The 25,000-nt window shown below is 39.5% G+C and overlaps 1 protein-coding gene across 3 annotated transcripts in view; it reads left to right on the plus strand.

Moving 5' to 3' along the window:
• Nucleotides 1–25,000, plus strand: part of LOC135220577 (kelch-like protein 5) — a 162,703-nt gene that overhangs the window by 21,708 nt on the left and 115,995 nt on the right. For 2 of the 3 annotated variants that reach the window (XM_064257823.1, XM_064257824.1), the window contains exon 1: nt 11,327–11,673. The exons of the other annotated variant lie outside the window; for it this stretch is intronic. In XM_064257823.1, coding sequence (XP_064113893.1) covers nt 11,387–11,673 — 287 coding nt within the window. In that variant the 5' untranslated portion in view covers nt 11,327–11,386. Of the gene's footprint in view, nt 1–11,326; nt 11,674–25,000 lie in introns of those variants that run through there. 3 annotated transcript variants of the gene reach the window in all.

A 25,000-nucleotide genomic window follows, 5' to 3' on the forward strand; every position in this document is an offset into this window, starting at 1 on the left:
TATGTATTGATTATTACTAAGATTACTAATGTAATGTATGTTTTTGGAAGAGAGAGAGAGAGAGTTTGGAATGCTTTATCAAGGTCCTCCCATTTCAAATTTTGTGTGTGTAGAGTTTGACGAAGAAATGACCGCTCATGTCTCATTTTCTTTCCATCTCCTCTTCATTCCATCCCAGATGCCATCCACCACAGCCTTCTGGCAACTGCGGTGGAACATCGTTCGTTTTATACGTGAGCAGAGGTGCAGTCATTTTTAACCAAACGTACCCATGTTGCTCCGTCCTCGCATGAGAGTTGAACATGAGAAATCTCATTAGCAAGACTTGCGTGTTGAGAGAGAGAGAGAGAGAGAGAGAGAGAGAGAGAGAGAGAGAGAGAGAGAGAGAGAGAGAGAGTATCCTATGCATACGGTATATCATTTATCGAAAGTGGTTCGTAGGTCTGTGAAGTGTGCCATCTGAGTGTCGTCGTGTTCAGGAATGGTCTGAAGTAAATGACGATTAGAAGATTCTCCCGATTGTTTTCCAGGGGCAGTGGGTCGTCGTCGCCTTATGGCAGAGCTGCATGTTTCTATTTTTTTTTTTTTTTTTTCCTTTTTTTTTCATTCTGACTACTTATTCATTACTTCCCTCGTCCAGTTTTCAGTCATAGGCGATGACATGACAGTCTAAAACATTTACGATATGAGAGGTCTACGAAGCGTTCAGGCCACCATTTGGTCCTGGCCACGACACACGTCTTCAAAGATGCTTCGAAACGATGACGTCATTCCCAGAAATATCTGGAAGTTTTTTCCGTGATGAGAAATATTTTTGTTGTATTATTACGGCATAAATTGCGGGCCGAATATAGGTGTTTTAAGGATTATCGATTCCAGTCTGACGCAAGTCCAGTATTTCCTTTTAATCTTATGCTGGTATGCCTGAAATTCTCTCTCTCTCTCTCTCTCTCTCTCTCTCTCGTCTCTCTTCTCTCTCTCTCTCTCTCTCTCTCTCACAGAAATGTAAAAGACTACACTAGTGATATTAGTAATGTTCAATACACACACACACACACACACACACACACACACACACACACACACATATATATATATATATTATATATATATATATATATATATATATATATATATATATTTGAAATTAATTTTATCACATCACCGTGATTCATATAGAAGCATTAAGCTACAGATGTCCATTATTAATATATAATTCGTTCTACCTCGAATTTAATATATTCTCATATATGTTAATCGAAGTAGGATTTTTTTATGGTCTTGTCTCCTGTGGGTTAAAGCGCGTCACTGTACGTCCTGAATTCTTGGTGTCCGTGGTTCGAGTCCATGAGCCGGCGAATTTCTTATCAACTAAAAAATTACCGTTCGAATAACATATATGAAAGTGATTAATTCCTTGGTAGAGCAAATTAGATATTAAAAGACATTTGTAGATTAATGCTTTATATATATATATATATATATATATATATATATATATATATATATATATATATATACATACATACATACATACATACATACATACCTACATACATACCTACCTGTGATTTATCCTTGTTCAGTGTTTATAGTCAGGGCATTTGCCTCACCAGAGAAAACCAGTGTGTAGATGACCTTAAGAGCAAATCATGCACCTGGTAGTCAGTAAGAATGTGGTGTATTGCTTCTTTGGCAGGGAAGGCCGTTATCATTATTATAAGAATAGTTTAACCAGACCACGGCCTAATATATATATATATATATATATATATATATATATATATATATATATATATATATATATATATATATATATATATATATATATATATATATAATGTGTGTGTGTGCCTTGACGAAGGAGGAAATGAGACATAAGGGTGAGTCGTTTATGAAAAATAAAAGATGAGTGAATCAAGTAAATGAAAAGTGAAAGATGAGTAAGTCAGGTGAATGAGAAATGGAAGATGAGTGAGTCAAGTTAATGTGAAATGAAAGATGAGTGAGTGAAGTTAATGAGAAGTAAAAAATGAGAGATTAAAGTTAATGAAAAGGGGGTGTGAGTCAAGTTAATGAAAAGTGACTGATGAGTATTTAGAATTTTCTAATACTTGTCTGTAAGCAAGGAACTTAATATACTGGAAGACTGTGAGATGGCTAGATAGTTATATGAACTTGGGTTGTTTGATCTCGTCTTCGGAGAAGCAACCAAATGGGGCACCTGAGACGACCCAGCAACCAAAGACGGAGGAGAGACAGATGCTTCGAGAAACAAACTTGAAAGGAGGGAAGTTGACCTCCCCTCCTCACCCAACTTCTTGCCACAATTTACGTGATTTTATCTTGAGGGTTTACACCAAGGTCGCTCTCTCTCTCTCTCTCTCTCTCTCTCTCTCTCTCTCTCTCTCTCTCTCTCTCTCTCTCTCGTACTCTTCAGGTAAGACAGAAGGGTGTACGAAGTTATATGCAATCCCCCAGAATGAAGGTGCTAGTTCGGTGAAAGTGACAATATTTCCACTTCCTGTGACATTGTTCCTGACTGAATTCAGTAGCGGAAGCTGTGACATATTTTTGGTCAAATCATCGAAGTGTTCTTCCGCGGTCATTTCCAGTTGCAGTCAGACTAGGAAGCTTGTAAGAAAAATAACAAGTGTAAGTTGAATTAAATTGTTTTGATTTGCTATCTTTTGATTTTGGCATGTAATTGTAAACCCCCCCCCCCCCCACACACACACACACACATATATATATATATATATATATATATATATATATATATATATATATATATATATATATGACTGGTAAAAATGTTGTTACAACAGAATTCCATCTAATAAAAGGAGCCCATAAAAACACCAAAAAATAGAGAGAAAAGTACTATATTTCAGAGACTGCTGTCTCTCTCTTCAGGTATATGAATGAGAAAACTTTACAGAAAAGGTGGTATTTATACCAAGAGATCCATCCACAGGTAAGCCAATTTAGGTCACTCCCGCTGATAATCTTCCTTTAATCTTCTTAAGCGTTGGTTGAATGAAAACCTTGTCGATCACATCTGAAATCCACGCTCCTTTTGAGATGTTCATTACCTGCCTCTCTTTTATTAAGGCCGATTCCATCATTTGACTCTTGTACCGGCAGTTGCTGCTATAAATTATACGTGACAAATTCCAGTTTATTCTATGGTTATGTTTATTTATATGGTTGAAAATAGCTGAGTTCTGTTGTCCATACCTAACTGAGCGTTTGTGTTGTATTAATCTCTGGGGAAGTGATTTTCCTGTAAATCCGATGTAAGATTGGTTACAGTCTCTGAAATATAGTACTTATCTCTCTTATTTTTTAGTGTTTTATGGGCTCCTTTTATTTTATATATATAATAGATATATATATATATATATATATATATGTGTGTGTGTGTGTGTGTGTGTGTGTGTGTATGTGTATGCATATATATATATATATATATATATATATATATATATATATATATATAGAGAGAGAGAGAGAGAGAGAGAGAGATTGATTGATTGATTGATTGATTCTCCACCTTTTCCTCTCTGTGATGTCCCCTGTTACCTTCCGACATCTAGCAACTGATATTATGAAGTTTATCTGTCCTGGTCTATGTTTGTCGCGAAGCTTAAAGCTTAGAAAAACATCTGAGATCTATTATTAATTATGTGACAGACCTCAGAGTTAAAGTCAAGGTCATGCGTAGAGGTCCAAGGGCCACATTGGAATACCTTGACCAACATACCCTTTTAATCATAGGAGGCAGGCACTGCTTGTCATATAAAAGTTGCAAACTTGTTAATGAAATACAAGAATAACTCGTTTTACTTTTATGGTTTCAAGCATGTATTTTGAGTGTGTGGTTGCTAGCCTACGCCATTCTTCACTAACTGCAACTCAACTCAGCTGACTAACAAGTTCCTCATTGGATGAGTGGTTTTCGCGCTCGGCTACCAATCCGGTGGTCCGAAGTTCGATTCTCGGCTCGGCCAACGCGGAATCGGAGTAATTAATTTCCAATTGATAAAAATTCATTTCTCGATCTAATGTGGCTCGGATCTCACAATAAGCTGTAGGTCCCGTTGCTATGTGACCAATTGGTTCCTAGCCACGTAAAAATATTTAAGCCTTCGGATCAGCCCTAGGAGAGCAGTTAATCTGATCAGTGGTCTGGTTAAACTAAGATATACTTAACTTCAGCTGATAAACTACCAGATACATAGTTCTCTTAGGTCAAGAGAAACACAACATAAATTAGCAGAACGTTCTTTAGGGTTAGCGTAATACTCTGGAATCTCAAGGTGCGTTTCTAATGCCGTTCCTCACACGACTGTAACGTATACATACGGTGCCATTTGATTTATTGAGGAGGGGTACAAACTGTGAGCCGCGCTACTATAGTCTTGCTGGTACAGTCGTTGAGGAGCGGCGTTGGAAGCGCACCTTCACCCTAGCTGGTGAGTCAGGTGTCATGACCACTAATCCATGAGGTGTATATGTGTATATATATATATATATATATATATATATATATATATATATATATATATATATATATATATATATATATATATATATTTGTGATTCATGTTGCATATTTCGAAACTTGATACTCTTGAGGAAGAGATTAAGATAAAATCTTGTACTCTTCAGCCTCGAGTCAGTCAGTACTTCTGTGAATTTCAGTAAATATTAAATGACAGTGGATGATTGAGCGTCAGTAGTACGATTGCATAGCTGTTATGGCTCCATTACGCACCGAGTTATTAATGACTACAGACAGTAAACCCTCTTCATGATGACGTTACTGTTGCTATTAACCTATACTTTCGCTTATTGTTCATTGACATTGTACGTAAGCTGTGCTCCTTTATTTGATGATATGATGTAATACAATTGATTGTGGTAACATACGGCCCAGTTTGGCGGATGTTTTTGAAGTGTTGGCTGCATCCGAGCTTTTTGATTTAACGCTTTGATGGATTCATAATAGTTGGAAAAGTACCATTTTATTTTCAGTTGGTGCTGCAGAGAGAGAGAGAGAGAGAGAGAAACTTACCGAGTGGAATTATCCTTTTTTTTTTTAACAGAATTACATTCCCGAAATAAATATTTTGTTTCAGTTTATGTTACATGTATATTGCAGAAGTATTACGATTATGCAATTTTTTTTTTTTATGAGCCGACGACAGCCCTGAATTTCCTGTACAAAACCAAATTGTCACCGCTTGGCAAACAACGTTGTCTTTTTGTGTGTGTGTTTTGTGTCGTGTAATAGCCTGTGGCCTTTAAACTCGTCGCTACCGGGAATTTTATGGCGAGAAAGATGAGGCACTTCCTGTGGTTCAGACGATCTCATGAATTCTGTTCATTTTTCCGCCCCGAGACTGAATGGGTTCTGGGACTTCAGCAGCTGCGCTCTTTCCCCAAACGACGACGACTGTTCAGCCCGAGATGAAATGATGCGGAAGGGAAAATGTCCCTTTCACGCTGAGCTGCTGCAGCCCTGCCATATTAGAGGTCTGAATGACTTGAAGTTTACGTATAGTAGGGTCGGAGGCATTTCGCTTCATCGACTAATGGGGAAGTGTCTGACTCGCTTCGGGATCGAACCCAGGCCTTTCAGTTGAAAGGCGAGTGCGCTACCAATTGAAACACGCAGTTGTTGTGCAGATTGAGGAGTGGACGTACAAGACACGTTCATGGGTTCTTGATGTCCCGTGAAAATCCTCCGTTTTGCGATGACTGCACTGTGCCCTTGACTGTGAGACATTTGCTGGTCGAATGTCCCAGACTTGGGAATTTGAGATATAGGTTCCTGTCTTGGGGGCGTGAAAGAGAAGGTAATTTTATTCCAGCTACAATTCTTGGAAAGGATTGTAATATAAAGCAGTCGTATATCTTTATGATGGAGGCAGGCCTCCTCAACAAAATTTAGATTGTACATAGATTGTCTATGTAAGAATTTATATATTTGAACAAATATATTTCTATTCATATATTTTTAGATATTTTTATATGAAATTTATTTTAAATTTCATTTTTTTTATTTAGATTTATTTCGGTGTCAGTAACCTAAATATTGTAAGCCAGATTTAATAGACACAATCAGCAGTTGGTAACGGCCACGCCTTTCATTTGAAGGACCTGAGTTCGATCCCGAAGTGAGGCCATTTTATTTTTGTTCCAGAAGTGATGGAGTGTCGATTACTTTTATCGAATGATATGTATGGGGCAGGTGGGCATAGTAGGTTATCTACCAGGCCTTATAAAGGGTCTAGGAATTTCGGGGTTGGGCTCCAGGGTTTGTGTGTGTCCTAGCATTCTGATGACTTGTGCGTTAAACAGAAACTGAGCGGACGGACCGATTGGTCGGTGTGTTCAAGAGAAGCCTTTGTTAGTTTAACCTTTGTTATATATACACACTTTATTTATTGAAATTTTATGACCATTTTTTTCTACTTCTAACCTCATTAATTTAATGTTTGTCTCTTATGTAGGGATTTCAGACGAATACTCTGTCATTATTACTATAAGATTCTTGATATCCCGCAATGGATTGGCATTGCTTCCTACGCCGCCATATGTATATATATATATATATATATATATATATATATATATATATATATATATATATATATCATATATATCTATATATCTATATCTACTATCTATATATATATATCTATATATCTATATATATATATATATATATATATATATATATATATATATATATATATATGTGTGTGTGTGTGTGTGTGTGTGTGTGTGTGTATGTATGATGTATGTATATGTGCATATATATATTGCATATGTGTGTGCGTGCGTGTGTATGTATGATGTATGTATATATATATATAATATATATATATATATATATATATATATATATATATATATTATATATATATTGTGTGTGTGTGTGTGTGTGCCAGGTTTGAAATTTTGCCCCCAATCGATTTAGTTTTGATTCCCCTACGCCTGTACATATATAATTTTCATTAATATTACAAGATGACGATAATTTCGAATTCTATATGAAATGAACTTTAGCTGTACCTTCGAGGCAACGTAATGGTCGCTGCCCTATTTAACTCTAATCGCGTTTTGCGATTGTTAGTTTTCTCGTTATCCTTTACTTGGATGCAGAACTTGTATGTCAGTCTTGTTGTCTTTACCGGTATGTTTATAACGATGATTTCCTTGTTGTCGTTAACCTTTTTATCTACTTCATATCTTCGTATCACAGTAAAATGATCTGTTATATAGACTCCCTCAAACTGATATAGACATTTGATCAGAGTTGCAGAAATGGCTTGATATGACCAAAGTTCAACACCGCAGGAAGGCAGGAAGGAAGGTTGCGGGGTGTGGAGAGTCTGTCGCTTCGTTAGCTGGGTCTTGGTCAGTTCCGGGTGTGTTTATGCCCTTCAGATGATCAGGAGAAAAGAGAATGATTCGTGGGGGGGGGGGGAAGCATCCTCGGTGCCAGTAGTGGTCTCCCTGACGAGATGTCGTCGACAGATGGTGTTGGATCACGGGTGAGGGCCCGGCCATGGTGGCCTTCAACTCCTTCCGTGGACTTTTGAATTTGATTAACACGTGTCTCAGTTCCGTGAGTGCAGGTGCTCCCTCGCTTTGCTTTTGCACTCTGCGAAGAAGTGCTCGGCAGTTGCGGACTTTTGATTTAGTGTGGGAATAATGATGTCCTTCGTGTTTGTTTGGATAATTGGAGACTTCTCTGGAGGTCCACTTTCTTACGTTGCCTCTATTTGCCTTTCCTTCGTTTGCAGCCTTTCAGGTTTTTTTGTGTTCAGGTACATTAACAATTGGACTGATAATACACACGGTAATCTCTCTCTCTCTCTCTCTCTCTCTCTCTCTCTCTCTCTCTCTCTCTAAAAACAAGGAAAAGTACGGATTATTAAAACAGAAAACGGTAAGCTACCATGTTGCGCCTCTCTCTCTCTCTCTCTCTCTCTCTCTCTCTCTCTCTCTCTCTCTCTCTCTCAAACGCACGAACAGAATAAACACAAATAATGCGATAAAAAGTAACCTCCTCAAGTTGCGGACCTTCAGTCAATATTATTACGTCTTAGGAACCATCAACAATCGGAACGAAGACAGTGTAATTGGAGTATCAAAATATAATTCTCTCTCTCTCTCTCTCTCTCTCTCTCTCTCTGCACAAAGGGTGATGGCAAGCAAAACGAAGGCGCAGTAAAACTCGAAACAACGTGGTATCGGATTAATGTACGCACTTCTCTCTCTCTCTTTTTCTCCTCCTCTCTCTCTCTCCATAGCAGCAAAATTAAAAGCAAAGAAGGGCATATGCTAATGCGTTCCTCCGAACACCTTCCCTCCCTTTCCCTCTCCCCCCCCCCCCCCCCCTCCCCCCCCCCTCCCTCCCTCTGTCTCTCACAAACCAACATCCAGGTAAACAAAGAGATTGATTGACGCAGACAAAGAAAACTGCGAGGCAGCGACTGGATAAAAACAAGCGACGGAGCCCTAAAGCCCCTAATGCACCCAGACAGACACCTACCACAGTTTCAGACGTCAATAATGAGGACACAGAGGTTCTTGCTCCGTGGTATTTCAAGTTTGGAATTGTCGCCATCGGCCGAGAGAGGAAATGATGGGCGAACTTGATCATATTCATCTGCGCCAAACGGACAAATTGCTTTCCGAAATGTTCGGCAAACTGCGAGGGTGCTCTATGTAACAATTCGTTCTCTTCTGCATCAGAATTTCATACGAGATTTGGCGATGTCCCTCTTTGTGTAAGCCGATGTCGTTGTAAGTTTAATTGTTCACGCTTTGTTTGGATGCTTGTTATGTCAAAGAGCATAATATAAGTTAAAGCCAGATAGACTGTCTGCAGTGATATTCAGTACGAACTGGAATGAAGGCTCCAGTGGCGTCTGGCATCGTGTGCGGCCCTGTTCCAAGTCGAGTTGCATGTTTTGGAATAAAGTTGAATATTCTGTTGCCCCCTTAGTCTGAACACTCAAGTGCATATCGTTTACTCGTTTTGGCAATGACATTGCGTGTTTTATATTATTATGAATTCTTCTGGCTAAGGTCATCATCTTTCAAGTTACCGAGTCATTTGTGCCCGAGAAAATGTAGGTAAGGCATGTCATTTGCGCCGCTGTTGCCATATAGAGCGCCCGTGTTTTTGTATGTCGAGTGGAACTAGGAATGAGAGAGAGGGAGGTGAACTAAATTCCCAGTATTCCAAGTGGAGAAAAAGGTGATCGACGCTCCTGGTCTGGCTCCTTCCAGCACGTGTCAAATGCCTCCAAAACCTCATTATTTGTCGGTCGTTTGCGCTGTTGTGTGTGGTGCGTTTGATCGGAGGCCAAGACAGAAAAGTAGCGAGGATGTTGTTTGTGAAGAGAAAATAGAACTGTAAATAGAAAGAAGGTCGGGAAAAAGAGAATAGACGTTTTGGATGAGAGAACATGCGATGCTCTGTACACACACACAGACCTCTCATCTCTCTCTTTCTCTCTCTTTCTCCCTAATCTTTGTTCCCGTCGGTGATCTTCGTTTATTCCCTTCCCCAGTGTGGACTCTTCCGCTGTAGTACCATTGTGGTCGTGAGCTTCCTCCGGACAGAAACGAAAGCTCAGGAATCGTACACTGAGAACAGAGCAGGGCAAAACCCCCTGGAAATAAAGATACGCAGAACAGATTAATGGCTAATGCAGCGCCGGGGGTCTTTTTAATCCGATACGCTGCAAAGCGGCTTTGTAAACAAAAGGATAGCAACGCATTATACAGGGCAGCCCTCGCTTGCACGAGCAATTGGTGAGAGAGAGAGAGAGATGATGACGAGAGGCGAGAGAGAGACGAGATGTGGAGAGAGACGAGAGAGAGAGAGAGAGAGAGAGAGAGAGAGAAATTTATGTTCGTCAACAAAGAATACTACTAACATTATCAGTTTTGATTTGCTTTTATATATATATATATATATATATATATATATATATATATATATATATATATATATATATATATATATATATATATATATAGGTCCCATGTGCGAATCTGCCCGTTAGCCTTGTCTGTATACAAATGGTGCTTGTGCCTGAAAAACATAATTATGCACCATACAGCAAACATGTCCTGTTGAGTGATGTGATTGGATTGTTCGTGCCACTCTTAATGACCCGAGGATTCATACGTAACCGGGTCTGTAACTCTTTTCTATTGGCGGAGAATGAGGTTGTTACAGCGGACCCAGGTGGCTGCATGTGGGTTCATATTCACGTTCTGCCAGATATAGGAGCCAGTCACGAGAGAGAGAGAGAGAGAGAGAGAGAGAGAGAGAGAGAGAGAGAGAGAGCGTTCCATGCTTGCGGCGAAGTGTGAAGAAAAACTAAAAATAGCAAAGTGACTTCTGTTCCAAATAGATCCATTCGATGTTACGGTCTTGTTGTCGTGTTAATGAAAAACAGGAATGATTTACGTTTTACGTTCTTTCCTTGCAGGGAAACTAATGAAGGTCTTTCGGGAAAATCAGACAGAAAGGAAAATTAAAGACAAGAGAAATGAGACACATGCAGTGAAAAATTTCACGTGAACTGAAGACTTAAGACTTTACAAAATAACTAAATGTGTTTGGCTGTCAGTGTGTGTTATGAGGATGGCATTCTGATAAAGGACTCAAGATTCCAAGTTTACAATGAGTATCAGATTTCTTATAGAATATGTTTACGTGATTTTTAAATATTATAGAACCAATTCGTAAGATGCGTCATTGAAATCAAAGCCGATGATGATTTATGCTGAATTGGCTGATTAGAAAAGAAATCCCACATCGGATATTGAGGTCAGAAGTCAAGAGGTAAAATGCGATGTCTTAGAGGCGTTAAGTAGAAAGGATTTGAAGTCGAGAAAGGCTGCTTGTGTGGTCTAGAGAATTATTCCTTTGTATGTATCTAGTGTGCTTAGACGTTGTGAGGAGATTAGACTTCTCTGCGAATCCCATTGCTATTTCTCCAAACAGTCTGTAACAGAAACTGCAGTAGTAGCGTCATACGTAGCAGTAGCAGCATCCGTAGCAGTAACAGTGTTTCAAGTGGCCCTCGCCTGCTTCCCAGTAAAAGTGGCCAGATTTTCGCCTGAGAAACCGCGATACTATCTGAGACGAAGGGGACCGCACCATCCGCTCAATGAGGCACTGATCCGCGAGTGGTCCTTGAGTGAATCGGTGCCAGCCAGTGCCATCAGGAGGAGGGTAGGAGGAGGAGGAGCAGGAGGAGGAGGAGGAGGAGGAGGCGGAGGCAGAGGCGGAGGCGGAGGCGGAGCACGCTTAACTCGGGTGCCGGTAGAGGGTCACACAGCGATGCCCAGGGGGAACCAATCCCCTCGGAAGACTCAGAGCGTATTCGTTGGAGGAGGAGGATGTCGCTCCACCTCTCCCGATCTGGTTCTTCTCCCGACGTCCGCGGCTGCGGCTGCGGCTGCTGTGGGAGGCGGAGGCGGTGGCGGTGGTGGCGGTTCCGATTCTGGACCCCCGACTCCAAGGGAACGTCATCCCCAACATGCTGTGGTTGTGCCTCGGCCTCTTAGTCTAGCCAGCGATGGACATGCGGCCGCTTACCTGTACTCTTGCCACGCTCCCTACGCCAGGTAGTGGTTCCCCTCTGCTTCGCCCCTCCTGCAGTAGCCAGTTCTCTCTCTCTCTCTCTCTCTTCTCTCTCTCTCTCTCTCTCTCTCTGTAGTGCTTGATCGTTTAGTAGATTCATTTGATTGTTCTAGGTGTGTAGTTTTGTGTTTTACATTGTAGCTCATGTGTAGTGATGTAAAATATGATGTAGCAGTTTTTATATTTATTTAGCCGGTAGGTTTCTTCGAATCAGAGCCCAAAGGATGGATTATAATTCAAACCTTTTTGAGAATGGAAATCATTCGTTTGGTACTCTTAGAATGATGTCATTTGTTTAATAACATCCTACTGTTTCTGTTCAGCAAGGATTCCAATTGCTCGTTTTTAAACCAATTATTAGATGATGGGCGTCTATTCACTGTGCCTGTGCACGTAACTTTTAGTTGCATTTGCAGGCCCAAATATCCCTCATGTGGCGCTCTGGTGGTGACCTACGATGGTACTACTTATATAATGGATGACTTCTGGTGTTATTTCCTGGAAGCCAGCAGACTTCATGAGTGCACGAGTGCACGGAAGGACAGGAAAGCGCCCTCTCATTCATAATTGGATAATGCTAGTATTGGCTTTATGCAAATACGCGAGTTATAATATATATATATATATATATATATATATATATATATATATATATATATATATATATACACACACACATGAATGCCTGTAAAATATTGCCTGTTTTAACAGAATTTCAACTAATAAAGGTAGCCTTATAAAAACATCTAAGAGGGTAGACATGAATGGTTTTCCTAGTAATTGTCAGGACAAATGGTAAATCGGTGCCGGCGAGCGCTCTGTGCCAATAATGTTTAGGACGTTTTCTACAGGGATTCATCCTTCAAACAGCAGTCGATGAATAATGAATATTGTAGTACCTTTTGCCTTGTTTCCCTTTGGCCGCCTTTGCCAAGGCAAATTAATTACCGACGTATAGACTATTTTTCTCAACACAAAGCAGTTACCCCTAGCGGTGAGTTGATCCTGAAAAAGACAGGGGGGTGGGGGCGGTTGGAATTGTCACATACACATTTTGACTGTTGAACGTGGATGAAAATTCTGTGCAGAAAGCTTATACTACAATAACTCTTCCACACAACGCTATCACCTGTTCAGTAAACCCTAATGCACTCACTCTCCCATTTACTGTTATTGTACAAGCTCTCTTCAGCTTCCTGGAAGGAGGCTCTTCCTTCCATTACCTCTTTTGCATCATCTGCCATGCACTCACTCTAAGCTTCTCAGTTTCCTCCACTTTGATTACAGTATTTTCACATGGCCAGACAGTCTCCAAACTCTCTGATTCATCGTTTCACCTACTCACACTTTTTATTACTTCAACACATACAGTCATTGTTGAGAACAGTGCACAAGGTTTAACAGTCATTGTTCAGAACAGTGCACAAGGTTTAACAGTCATTGTTCAGAACAGTGCACAAGGTTTAACAGTCATTGTTGAGAACAGTGCACAAGGTTAAACAGTCATTGTTGAGAACAGTGCACAAGGTTTAACAGTCATTGTTGAGAACAGTGCACAAGGTTAAACAGTCATTGTTGAGAACAGTGCACAAGGTTTAACAGTCATTGTTGAGAACAGTGCACAAGGTTAACAGTCACCGTTCAGAACAGTGCACAAGGTTTAACAGTCATTGTTCAGAACAGTGCACAAGGTTTAACAGTCATTGTTGAGAACAGTGCACAAGGTTTAACAGTCATTGTTGAGAACAGTGCACAAGGTTTAACAGTCATTGTTGAGAACAGTGCACAAGGTTTAACAGTCATTGTTGAGAACAGTGCACAAGGTTAAACATTCATTGTTGAGAACAGTGCACAAGGTTAAACAGTCATTGTTGAGAACAGTGCACAAGGTTAAACAGTCATTGTTGAGAACAGTGCACAAGGTTAACAGTTATTGTCGAGAACAGCTTTGCGAGTTACAGTTCAATTGTTGAGAACAGTGCACAATGTTAAACATGTCTTGTTGTTGGATAAAGCAGTGCCCAAAGGTTAAACAAGGTCAAATTGTCCGAACAGTGCACCAAGGCTTAACCGTTCCTTTTGAGGAACAGTGCGCAAGGTTAAAAACAGTCATTGTTCGAGAACAGTTGCACAATGGTTTAAACAGTTCATTGTTGAGAACAGTGCACAAGGTTAAACAGTCATTGTTGAGAACAGTGCACAAGGGTTAAACGTTCAATTGGTTGAAAGAACAGTGCCAAGGTTTAAAACAGTTATTGTTGAAATAACAGTGCAACAAGGTTAAACAGTCTTGTTGAGAACAGTGCGCAAGGTTAAAAACAGTCATTGTTGAAGTAACGTGCACAAGGTTAAACAGTCATTGTTGAACAGGCCAACAAGTTTTAACAGTTAATGTTGAGAAACAGGTTTTGCACAAGGTTTAAACAGTCAGTGTTTGAGAACAGTGCACAAGGTTAAACAGTCATTGTTGAGAACAGTGCACAAGGTTAAACAGTCATTGTTGAGAACAGTGCACAAGGTTTAACAGTCATTGTTGAGAACAGTGCACAAGGTTTAACAGTTATTGTTGAGAACAGTGCACAAGGTTAAACAGTCATTGTTGAGAAAAGTGGCACAAGTTTAACAGTCCATTGTTGAGAAACATGCAAGGTTTTTTAAAGTTATTGTTGAGAACAGTGCACAAGGTTTAACAGTCATTGCTGAGAAAAGTAGCCTATACGTCAGTAATTAATGGGCCCGGGAAAGAGCGGCTAACGCAAAAAAAAAAAAAATATAATAATGATGATAAATTTAAAAAAAACCGGTCCAAGGTTAAACAGTCATCGTTGAGAGAAATAACCTATACGTCAGTAATTAATTTGCCCTGGAAAGAGCGGCCAAAGGGAAACAAGGCAAAGAAGGATGAATCCTGTAGAAAACTTCCTAAATATTATTGGCACAGAGCGCTCGCCAGCATTGATTTACCATTTGTCCTTGCTCACAAATGCTAAGAAAACCATTCATGTCAGCAGCTTCTAACTTTATTTTTAATCATTTGGCATCTACATCTCCCTTCCTTAAAGTAGAGTTTAGTTAGTCAATTTTCATACAATCCAGAGCGACGACCCTGCTACCTTTCTTCTTTGAATCTTCTCTGCACTACGACCAACTTTGTGGGTAAGTGTCGTCTACTAATCCACACCAATCACGACCCTTTTTGTTGTCGAGTAACTTAGCTCTGCATCTCCCGCCCTTTCTGGCTAATTTCATCATTCCATGCCTAAGGAAGAAAACAACGCATGGCCATGGAGACAGACCAGCTTTTACTCCAGAACAGTTACCCCCACTTAAAGTATCCCAGCTCTTGATTTACTTTCATCATGATAGTAGATTGTTATCACTTTGTAGATTATTTTTCTACACTATACTTCCTTACCATCTTGTATGAACGTTACGTTTCTGTCATTTTTCGTTATTTTTTTTATCTATTTTTTTTATAGAGCGTTAGTGTGTAGCAACTTTTCTCGTCGTCAAACTTCAACGAATAACTTTTTTCGAAAACGCAAACTTGATGCCCCCCCCCCCCCCCCCCCGGCCCCCACACACGTATCGTCTTCCAGTAGTAGAGGAAAAAAGGCTTGTAATCCGAAGAAAACTAATATTTGGAAAGATTATAATATGGAATCAAATTATATAATTTTGTTATCATGTTCATATGTAATTACTAATTTACGTGGTTCCTTGTATGTGGAGGAAATATACCTTACCTAGGTAGGGTATCTTGATTTACAAATTACACAGACATAAAATTCGCTCAGGAATGAATTTTTGTTTTACTTGCGGTTCTTCCAGTTATTTCCTTTCTTTGTGGAAACTTGTCGAGACATCATCATGTTATTAATGACTTTCACGTTATCCTTACATAATAATACTTGTTTATAAGCTGACGGCGTTATATAATGTTTTGTCGTTCTTGCAGTTGTTTCTTATTGTTTGCTTAAAGAATAATTTCAGTACAAACTGCGTGCACTGAGTTATTGTTAAAGCGCCTGTTTGAGTTGTTTCGTAGCAAAATTCGCAATGATGGTTACCGGAGTCTTTTACGATATCATACGGTTACTTTGGTTGCATCTCGTGGTTAGGTACACTGACTCAGAGGCTGCATAGCAAAAGCAAGAACGGATTTTTCCAGTGAGGTGTTTGAACGTTGGAGTTGCTCAAGAGAGAAAGAACTCCTGTAGTTCATGTGCATACTCGTGCATCTCACTTTTCAGCGAAAGGAAAACAATGGTTTCGTGTGGAATGAAGGATGCCGTAAGTAGGCGTTCAACACAAATTTTTGACTTTCACTGAGGCAGCCGTTGTCAACAAAAGGAGGCCAGACAGGTTCAGGCTTATTTTTTTTATGCTTTTCAAATCGTTCTCAATACAGGTATTTTTTTTTTCAGGCTGTGGAAGGATAGAATAGAATATAGTTTTAGGGCAAAGGCCAAGCGCTGGGACCTATGAGGTCCTTCAGGGCTGAAAGGGAAATTGACAGTAAAGAGGTTTAAAAGGTGTAACAGGAGGAAAACGTCGAAGCAGTTGCACTAGGAATCAGTTGTCGGAGAGGTTGGAAAGTCAGATGGAAGAAAGAGAATATGAACGGTGGTGCAGTAAAAGGAATGATAGAGGTTGCAGCTCGGGGGCGAAGGGACGCTGCAAAGGCCCTAAAGTAATGTCTACAGACGGCTCTACCTACTACCCAACCGGGTTCGTGAAAGGGTAGAATTGGGTGTGGACGTTATTTTTTGGGCGGAGATCTCTCTCGTTTCATGAGGCTCTGTTGCATTTCATCTCCGCGCATGACAAGAGTGTTGGCTTTGAAAATAAAACTGCTCTGCGCTGTGGTTTAGTCAGCTGGACATATGACGCCACTTGAATAAAACCACTCGATCTGATGATTTGCAGTACTACTCGGTGGTAGCTGTGTCCCGAAGCTTATTCCGTAGCAGTTCTTGAGGGATCAAGTCACTGGTAGGATGTATATTGTTTGTAAAATTTCCTATATCCAGAAATATTTTTTGTTTTCTTTTGCGTACTCGTTTCAGATTTGTTGTTCCTCGTTGGACGAGTGGGTTAACGTGCTCGCCTACCCATTTGGTAGTCCCCGCTCTGCCGACAAGGAATAACAGGAATTTATTTTGGCGATTAGAAATTCATTTCTCTAATGTGGTGCGAATCCCACAATAGCTGTAGGACCCGTTACTTTTAGGCCCCTTTCACACTATGCATTGTGCCAACGCAATTAGCTGCGTGGCGATGAAGCAGACAGTAATCGACTTAACATTTTACGAAGTTCTTCACATCTTGCGTGTGCGTGAATTCGCTGCTGCGTTGCCGCAAAACATGTGCGTGGTACCACTAGGCTTCTGCGTCGACGCAGATGGATGCGGTGGCCAGTGGACCAACGTGTTCAATGAACGTCTTCACATTTTGCGTGTCACACGCTGTTAGCGGCGTGCTGAACTACTCTCCCGTGGGCAGGGAAATCCTGGGATTAGACATAATGACAAATACATACCCTACGAAAATCATTATCTCCTGGTACTTTTTGAATTTCATACTACATATTATGAATTTTTACAACTGAGAATTATTATTATTATTATTATTATTATTATTAAAATAAAAGTAGTTTAACTACACCACTGAGCTGATAGAATGGTACTTGATTATGTTTAAAACTGTAAGTTTGAACAGAGATAGATATAGGTAGATTACATGATTTTACTTACTTAGTAAATTCCTCAGTACTGCTTTCTCTCTCTCTCTCTCTCTCTCTCTCTCTCTCTCTCTCTCTCTCTCTCTCTCTCTCTCATAATTTTAAAGCGATAAAAACGTACCGGATCCAATAAGAACGTACTTTGTAAATGAGATACAAAGTATAACTTGCAATATATATTGAATTACCTGATTAATGAAAAAGATATTAGATTTATTTTATGATGCATATACTATTTATCAATATATTTTAATTGTGTAAAAATGTTGTAAGAAATTAAGCACCTGGATGGATGTAGTTGAACTTGTTGGCTTCAACTCTTCTTGAATTTTGAAATCTCTTCTCCGGCCTCTTATATACATTGAATGTAAATAAAAAAAAATATATGAGAATGAAACTCCCGGGGTTTAAAACCAAATCCCGGGAAACAACACTGGGCTAAATATAGCCGGGATCCTGGGAAAAGAAACCCTAGTCTGTGCGTCTTGTTATATTGGAGCGTGAAATCGATATGGATCTCCTTATATCTGTAGTGGAGACGAAACCAGTGTTATGGGATAAAAGTCTCGAAGACGACAAAAGTCGGAATTTGACTATATCTGCATTCTGCTTGTCGCATTTTGCCTATGAAGCTTATTATGTATCGGCTGCAGTAGTTCCTTGAGATATACGGAAGCAATTGAAACACTTGTTGCCATCCCGTTTTAAGTCCTCAAATAATGTGGCAAATGCGCCTAATGTCTCTCGCTGTGCATTCAAAGAGTCCACCCAATGGATTCGGTATTTACTCTCTTTTTCCTCCTTAAATGCGCTCAATAAAAGTACAATAACACTATTTCTTATCCATTGTGGTTGATATTAAAGCCCACCATAGACCGAGTATAAACAAATCTCCCGCCATAGACTGAGTATAAACAAATCTCCCGCCATAGACCGATTATAAACAAATCTCCCGCCATAGACCGAGTATAAACAAATCTCCCACCATAGACCGAGTATAAACAAATCTCCCGCCATAGACCGATTATAAACAAATCTCCCGCCATAGACCGAGTATAAACAAATCTCCCGCCATAGACCGAGTATAAACAAATCTCCCGCCATAGACCGAGTATTAAACAAGTCGCGAATGTTGTTGATTCTGCATAACGCAGCTGTGTGCGGCAACATTTCAAAAACCACCTCAGTTTCAGCGGTGCGGCGAACGCATCAATCTGCACCAACAGCACGCATAGTGTGAAAGGGGCGTAAGTAACCAATTGGTTCGTAGCCACGTGAAAATATCTAAACCTTCGGGCCAGCACTAGGAGAGCTGTTAATGAGCTCAGTGGTCTGGTTTTACTAATGTACACTTAATTTTGTTGTTTTACCTTTATTTGAATTTTGATTTAGTGTCTGGGTGTCAGCAGCATTGGATAAACCCTTCATTTTTCTAGGCAAATTTGCTCACAGTAATTGTTTTCTCAAAACAAAAGCGTTATTTTCAACCAGAAATTCAGTACCATTCAATTGTGAACCTTGTGATTTAGTTCCACTATTTGCTTTGCTGACTAAAATTAATCTTTATAGTTTGTATATGTTAGGTTGTTATACTAGTTTCTAATAGACATCTGTTGTCCCATTTATGGTAAAACTGTGGGACTATCATGCTTGCAATATGGTCGAGGTGTATGTCCAGGAGAGGCAGGCAGGCATTCCTCATATGTTATAGATTATGTAGAACCCTCGCCGCTGTATCTGTCAACTGCTTTTAATGCTATATGCTCGACTCTCACTTAACATGTGCTACTTTTGCAATACTGACGTGGCATCACACGGTTTCTTTCCTTTCATCCCATTTAACTCCCGCAGCCTGTGGATGTTTCAGTTCAGGTCATTCCAGTTTCATTTTCCTGATGCGCTCATTTCATCTCTTGTACTTCCATGAAGAAGTCTTATTTTGGTGCATTTCTCACATTCTGTGTTTGTCTGTATTATCTTCTTCTGCCCATCAAGTTCCTCGTTGGACGAGTCGGTTACCTGCTCGACTATCGATCTCAGGGTCCGGGGTCGATTCCCCGCTCTGCCAACGTGGAATCAGAGGAATTTATTTCCGGTGATAGAAATTAATTTCTCGACGTGGTTCGGATCTCACAATAAGCTGTTGGTTCCTAGCCACATAAAAATATCTAATCCTTCAGGCCAACCCTAGGAGAGCTGTTCATCAACTCAGTGTTCTGGTTAAACTAAGATATATTTTTTTTCCTTCTGCCCCTCCTTTTTCAGGGCTCTTGCTAACTTCCCTCCTCACCCACTGTCTGAGCCCCAGATGTATATATATATATATATATATATATATATATACTATATATATATATATATATATATATATATATATATACATATATACACACACACACACACTTTATAGCCAGGGGATTTTTACAACGCGAACAAGTGGAGAAAGTTTCGGTCTGGCAACTTAGAGAAATGGAAAGAGGACTGATTTCCATTTTGATGTAGGTGGTCAGTGCAGCGCTCTTCATATGAGAGTACGAAAAGAATTCTTGGTCAAGTTTTCATTTTATTTTACTACTATGTCAGTCTCGAGAAGCTGTGAAAGTGATCTCATATTGACGCTGGTTATAATAATTCTTTAATGTTCATAAATCACATTCATATAGATCCTCTGTTTAGTTTCTTTTCGACTTTCAAAGTTACCAACTCATATGGATCTGATGTTGAGTTTCCTTCTGGTTGAAGACTTATCATTTTTCGCTCTTCTTCATTCATTATTTAAATATTAAATCGCTTTTGATGAGAATATTAACATTTCAGTTCAGAAATGAGGGAGGCTCACAAACGAAAGCTTCTGTAGCCCTAATTGTATTAATAGAGTCAAGTTTCATTTCTCTTCTACCAATAAGTTTTTTTTTTTTCCGGCGTCACTTTTGCTTTCTTAATTTTAACCAGGAAGTCATAGGAATGTGCTTTTTGCCCTAACATTCGTAGCATTCTAGGAATGATTAAATTTGTTTTAAGGGGTCCACAATAATAAAAATGTTGAAAGTTTGTGTATAATTTATAAACGCTTTATAAAAGCTTTCGAACCCTTCCCTGGGTTCAGCTTTATAAAGTGTTTATAAATTATACACGAACCTTTAACATCGTTATTATTGTGAACCCCTTAGAACATTGTATGACCTCTCGTGATAGAGAGTTTTTTCCCAAATAATTATATTATTGTTAGCAAACTAGATGGGTGTCAGTGTTATCATTTTAATCGTCGTGACTACAATCAAGTTAATCGATGAAATGCGCGTTCAGAAATATAACCAGATTTATTAGAGACGAAGTGAAAGAAGGGTTCGTGCGAGTAGATATGAGGGCATTATTATTGACTAATGCGTGAAGATTTCTGTCAGTCACTGGCTCTGATGCATGTTGCATTGCCTTCCTAACGTCTATGAAAATGATGTAATACCCAAATCTGCTTTAGACATGTATAATTCGCGAATTGTCCCGGAGTAAAATTATGAGTGACCTCAACAATCACTAAATCACCTTCCAATATTCACCCCGTAAAGGGGGTAGTGCCATCAGTGCTCCTCATTGCGTTGCACTGTAAGCATTACGTAAGGTTCTTTGCAGCGTGCTTTCGGCCCTTAGCTGCAACTCATATCGTTCCCTTTACTGTACCTTCTTTCATATTCTCTTTCTTCCATCTTAGTTCCCACTCTCTCCTAACAGATTCATAGTGCAACTGCGAGGTTTTCCTCCTGTTACACGTTCCAAACCTTTTCCTGTCAATTTCAGTGTCAGCGCTGAATGACCTCATAGGTCCCAGTGCTTGGCCTTGGGCCTAGATTTTATATTCAATTCCACCTTCCAGTATTCATTCCATGAAGTTTTGACCTCATATTCAAATTCATCCGTTGTTGTTTGCGAAGGTGACTCGTAATGAGACAACAGAACTTTTATCTTCTCGAAATATGACATTCATTGCGTTGATCTTACAGATCTTAGTTCTTTATTACAGATGACTCTTTGGTCTTCAAGAAGAGTGATCTGATCTGTGGGGTCCATTTCGCTAATGTAGTTGTTGCGTGACCCCTTCATGAGTTATTTAAATCGTTTCACTCGATTTCAAATTGAAGATGGGCAGTTGGTGCCTTTTGGCTCATGAAAGGAAGCTCTCATTTCAATACATATTTTCGTTTAAGCAGAATAGACGATTTACAATAGAGGTTTAATCATGATCAGTTACAGCTTGTCTCGACTTAAATAGTACGTCCTTTGTGCCCACATTTGTTTTAGGGACATTGTCTTTATTTATTAGGGATAAATATTGGTTAAAACATTTTTATGTGTAGCCTATGGACTACGTGGAATCTAGAACAATGCTATTCACGAAAAAGTTACATTCTTTAACACATACTCGGGAGACAAAAACTAACGCTCACACCTCTTAAAAAAATGAACCACCAACGTTTTTGCTGGGCAGCCCAGCCCAGCCCACAATGTACTAATGTGTCAAAGAAGTAAATGTTTATTTCGTGCATGCGCGAAAAAAGTAAAAATAGAAAAGAGAGCCGGCCTTTATTATACCGAGGCTCTCCACAGCTCAGAACGCTTTGAATCGATTTCAAGTTTGTTTTTATGAACCCGCTAACTACTGTCACCAGGCTTTTCCGCTTCGAAGACACCACCCGGATTTTGTCGAGGCGTTTTTTTTTTTTTTTTTTTTGCGTTATAAAAATTCTGCCCAAAGTGGAATTTTGTTCATGACGTCGATGTTACACAGGGATGCCAGTCATTCCAGGGGGATTATGATGAACATGTGTGAATAGATTTTCAAGCATGCAGAATTGTTATTTATATCACTATTCTGTAATGATTCTTCTTGTATAGAGTTCGTACAAGATACATAACCACTGATTCAGTAGTTGCACTAGTTTCACGGCATTGCATTCTGCCTAAATACTCATTATTCGTCTCTCTATATTTTTCTCTATTTTATCTTACACTCCGGTTAGCACTTTCCCTTTTGATGTATTACACTGCTTTTGAGTTGGCATTTTAGTTTGGTGATCTGTCACTTCCGAATTATGAGTTTTGCCATATTTATAACTCCATTTAATAGAATTTAATGTTACAAAGACTTTCAGCTTTATTTGTTACTAATCCTATAAAGTTTCAGCTTGTTTGTGTATATATAGATTTTTACAAAGTGTCGTAAAATTATATATATATATGTCATAGGTCTATATATATATATATATATATATATATATATATATATATATATATATATATATATATATACACTAGGTAAATAGGCGTGTTTCTGTATACTATATGTAAATGTGCATGTATATATGTGTACATAATTATGTGTATGAATGGTATTTATTAGATTTTCATTCGTGTCATTATTGAACAGGAGTGGTTTGTTCGAGACGGGAAAAGGGTTCACGTAGAGAAGTTTACTGCAGTGTCATTTAATACTTTGTCTTAGTAGTAGAAGAACGGACATATAGGCTATATAATATATACTCTTTTGCGCCGTTGGTACATGAACATCGAGAGGGAATTCATTTCTGTTAATGGCAAGAGAAGGCCTGAGGCGTGTGGTATGTTGCTGTGGTTATAAAATGTGTTCGTAGATGACGCAGTGCGAAGGGTACTTGTAGATTCAGCTCAATATTTTCGTCTAGCCGTTCTACATGATGTTTGTTCTTGTGCGGCGGCTGCTGGAAGTTGGTGTGGGTTGCAGTGCATCCGTTTCAAGTTACGTAGATTATCATGCGAAATCATTCAGTAGATTTAAAAATGGATGGAAGGATGAGGTTTTAGACCGTGGTGTGAGGCATCTCTCTCTCTCTCCCTCTCCTGAAACTTCGTATCCCACTTACGTAATCGTATAAAATCTACTTACCATTTTGGTTCTATCCCTTAGCAGCGTATTGAAACCCTCACCCTCATTCCATCCTAAGATTCATCGTACGTGGCCATCCTCCTCTAAACCTGAGTTAGGCGAATGTAAGCCCGATCACACTTTCATACGAGTTAACGTTAAGTCCTATGATTCATGAAAGGGGACATAATGCACTCAGCTTCCTCGCTGTCTGTGCGATTGGTGTTGACATCGAACTGTCTCGGACGCGCTTCGATCTATGATTTCAACAAGGATAGCGTTTTCTAAGTGATATTATAAATATCATAAGTAGTAGTAGTAGAATCATCGTCAAAATGAGTTATGTTAAAATAGGGTTTTTATTATTATTGTGTTATAATGACTTCCGGTGTTATTTCATATCGCACGATATTGGTGTGGAAGTGTTGGACTTCAGATTGGAGGGCGATGGCCGTGTTGGGGATAAGAGATAGCGATGCTGGGCGTGTCCATGGAAGCGGACCCTCTCAACACAGGGGATCTATTGTATAAAGCCAGGCCTAATGCTATTTTTGTCTCGCTTCGTATTTGAGCGAATGCGACCTATTTCTGCTTCTGAGTCAGGCACAACATTTTTGCCTGTTTTTCGTGTTGACATTTCCTCAATTAGATTCGGGATTTTTTTATTGCCGCAGTTGTTTAACCAAGTCACTTTAAGGTCGCCAATTCCATGTAGTCGCTTAGTTATCCTGTTTCTCATGAAGTTTTGGCTTTGGGAAAGGAGGCTCCGGTGACAATTCCTTTCTCCATTCGAATCTTAACCCTGTTACTGAGAGTGGCCTGTTTGGCTCCAAGGAATCATGGTTATTTTATGTAGGCTGGGGATTTACTCTGTACCTATATGATGTCAGATCACTTTTTGCTTTCCTTAATATTGAGAAACGGAAGTCCTTTGCATCCCTCTAAATTTTCCAGTCAGGAAAGTTTGAAAATGGAAGATGTCAGGACTTTCAGACTGTCACAGCAGAAGTAATAAAATGGTTTTGATTAAACTTGTGTATTGTCTTTTAGCGTATTTTACGAATAGTCAGTCAGGCTCTGTGTGGAACTTATTTATCCCTATGTAAAGTAACGTTTTCATACGTGGCTTGTGTACCCTTTCGCTGCTGTCCACAAGAGTAGGATGAAATCTCCGCTTTCTCTTCTTATCGGGGGTCTGGTACTTCCAGGCGTGACTCTCATGAACACTTAATTAATGGTATTACTCGGGACCTGTAGGTAGTGGAGAGCTGTGACTGTATTTCTGCTGCTACTTCTCCTGAGAATACGTTACGGATCAGGCTGTGTAATTCCTTGGGTAGTACATTAGGAGTGTGCCGATTTGACCAGTTCTTCGCCCACTTTATATTGAGAGGCTGGGTTGAAACGCTTTTCTTTTACCCGTGTCTGTTGGATGTAGGAAGTAAATATGTAAGTCCCTACAGGACCTACATATTTATGAGTGTTCGAAGATTCATTCGGCGTATTCTTGTCACATTACAAATTGCTGTTTTTGAGCCTTTTGATACTGTGACCAGCATTGATTTCAGAGCAACGATGCTCTTGAAACTCAAACAGTCCCGTAGGTGCTTTGATTGAGTATTTTTACGTTTGGCTGATTTTGATTAGTGAAAAGGTGCCAAGAAAAGCCCTC

This window comes from Macrobrachium nipponense, chromosome 2, assembly GCF_015104395.2.
Source record: "Macrobrachium nipponense isolate FS-2020 chromosome 2, ASM1510439v2, whole genome shotgun sequence".
Classification (NCBI taxonomy): Eukaryota; Metazoa; Arthropoda; class Malacostraca; order Decapoda; family Palaemonidae; genus Macrobrachium; species Macrobrachium nipponense.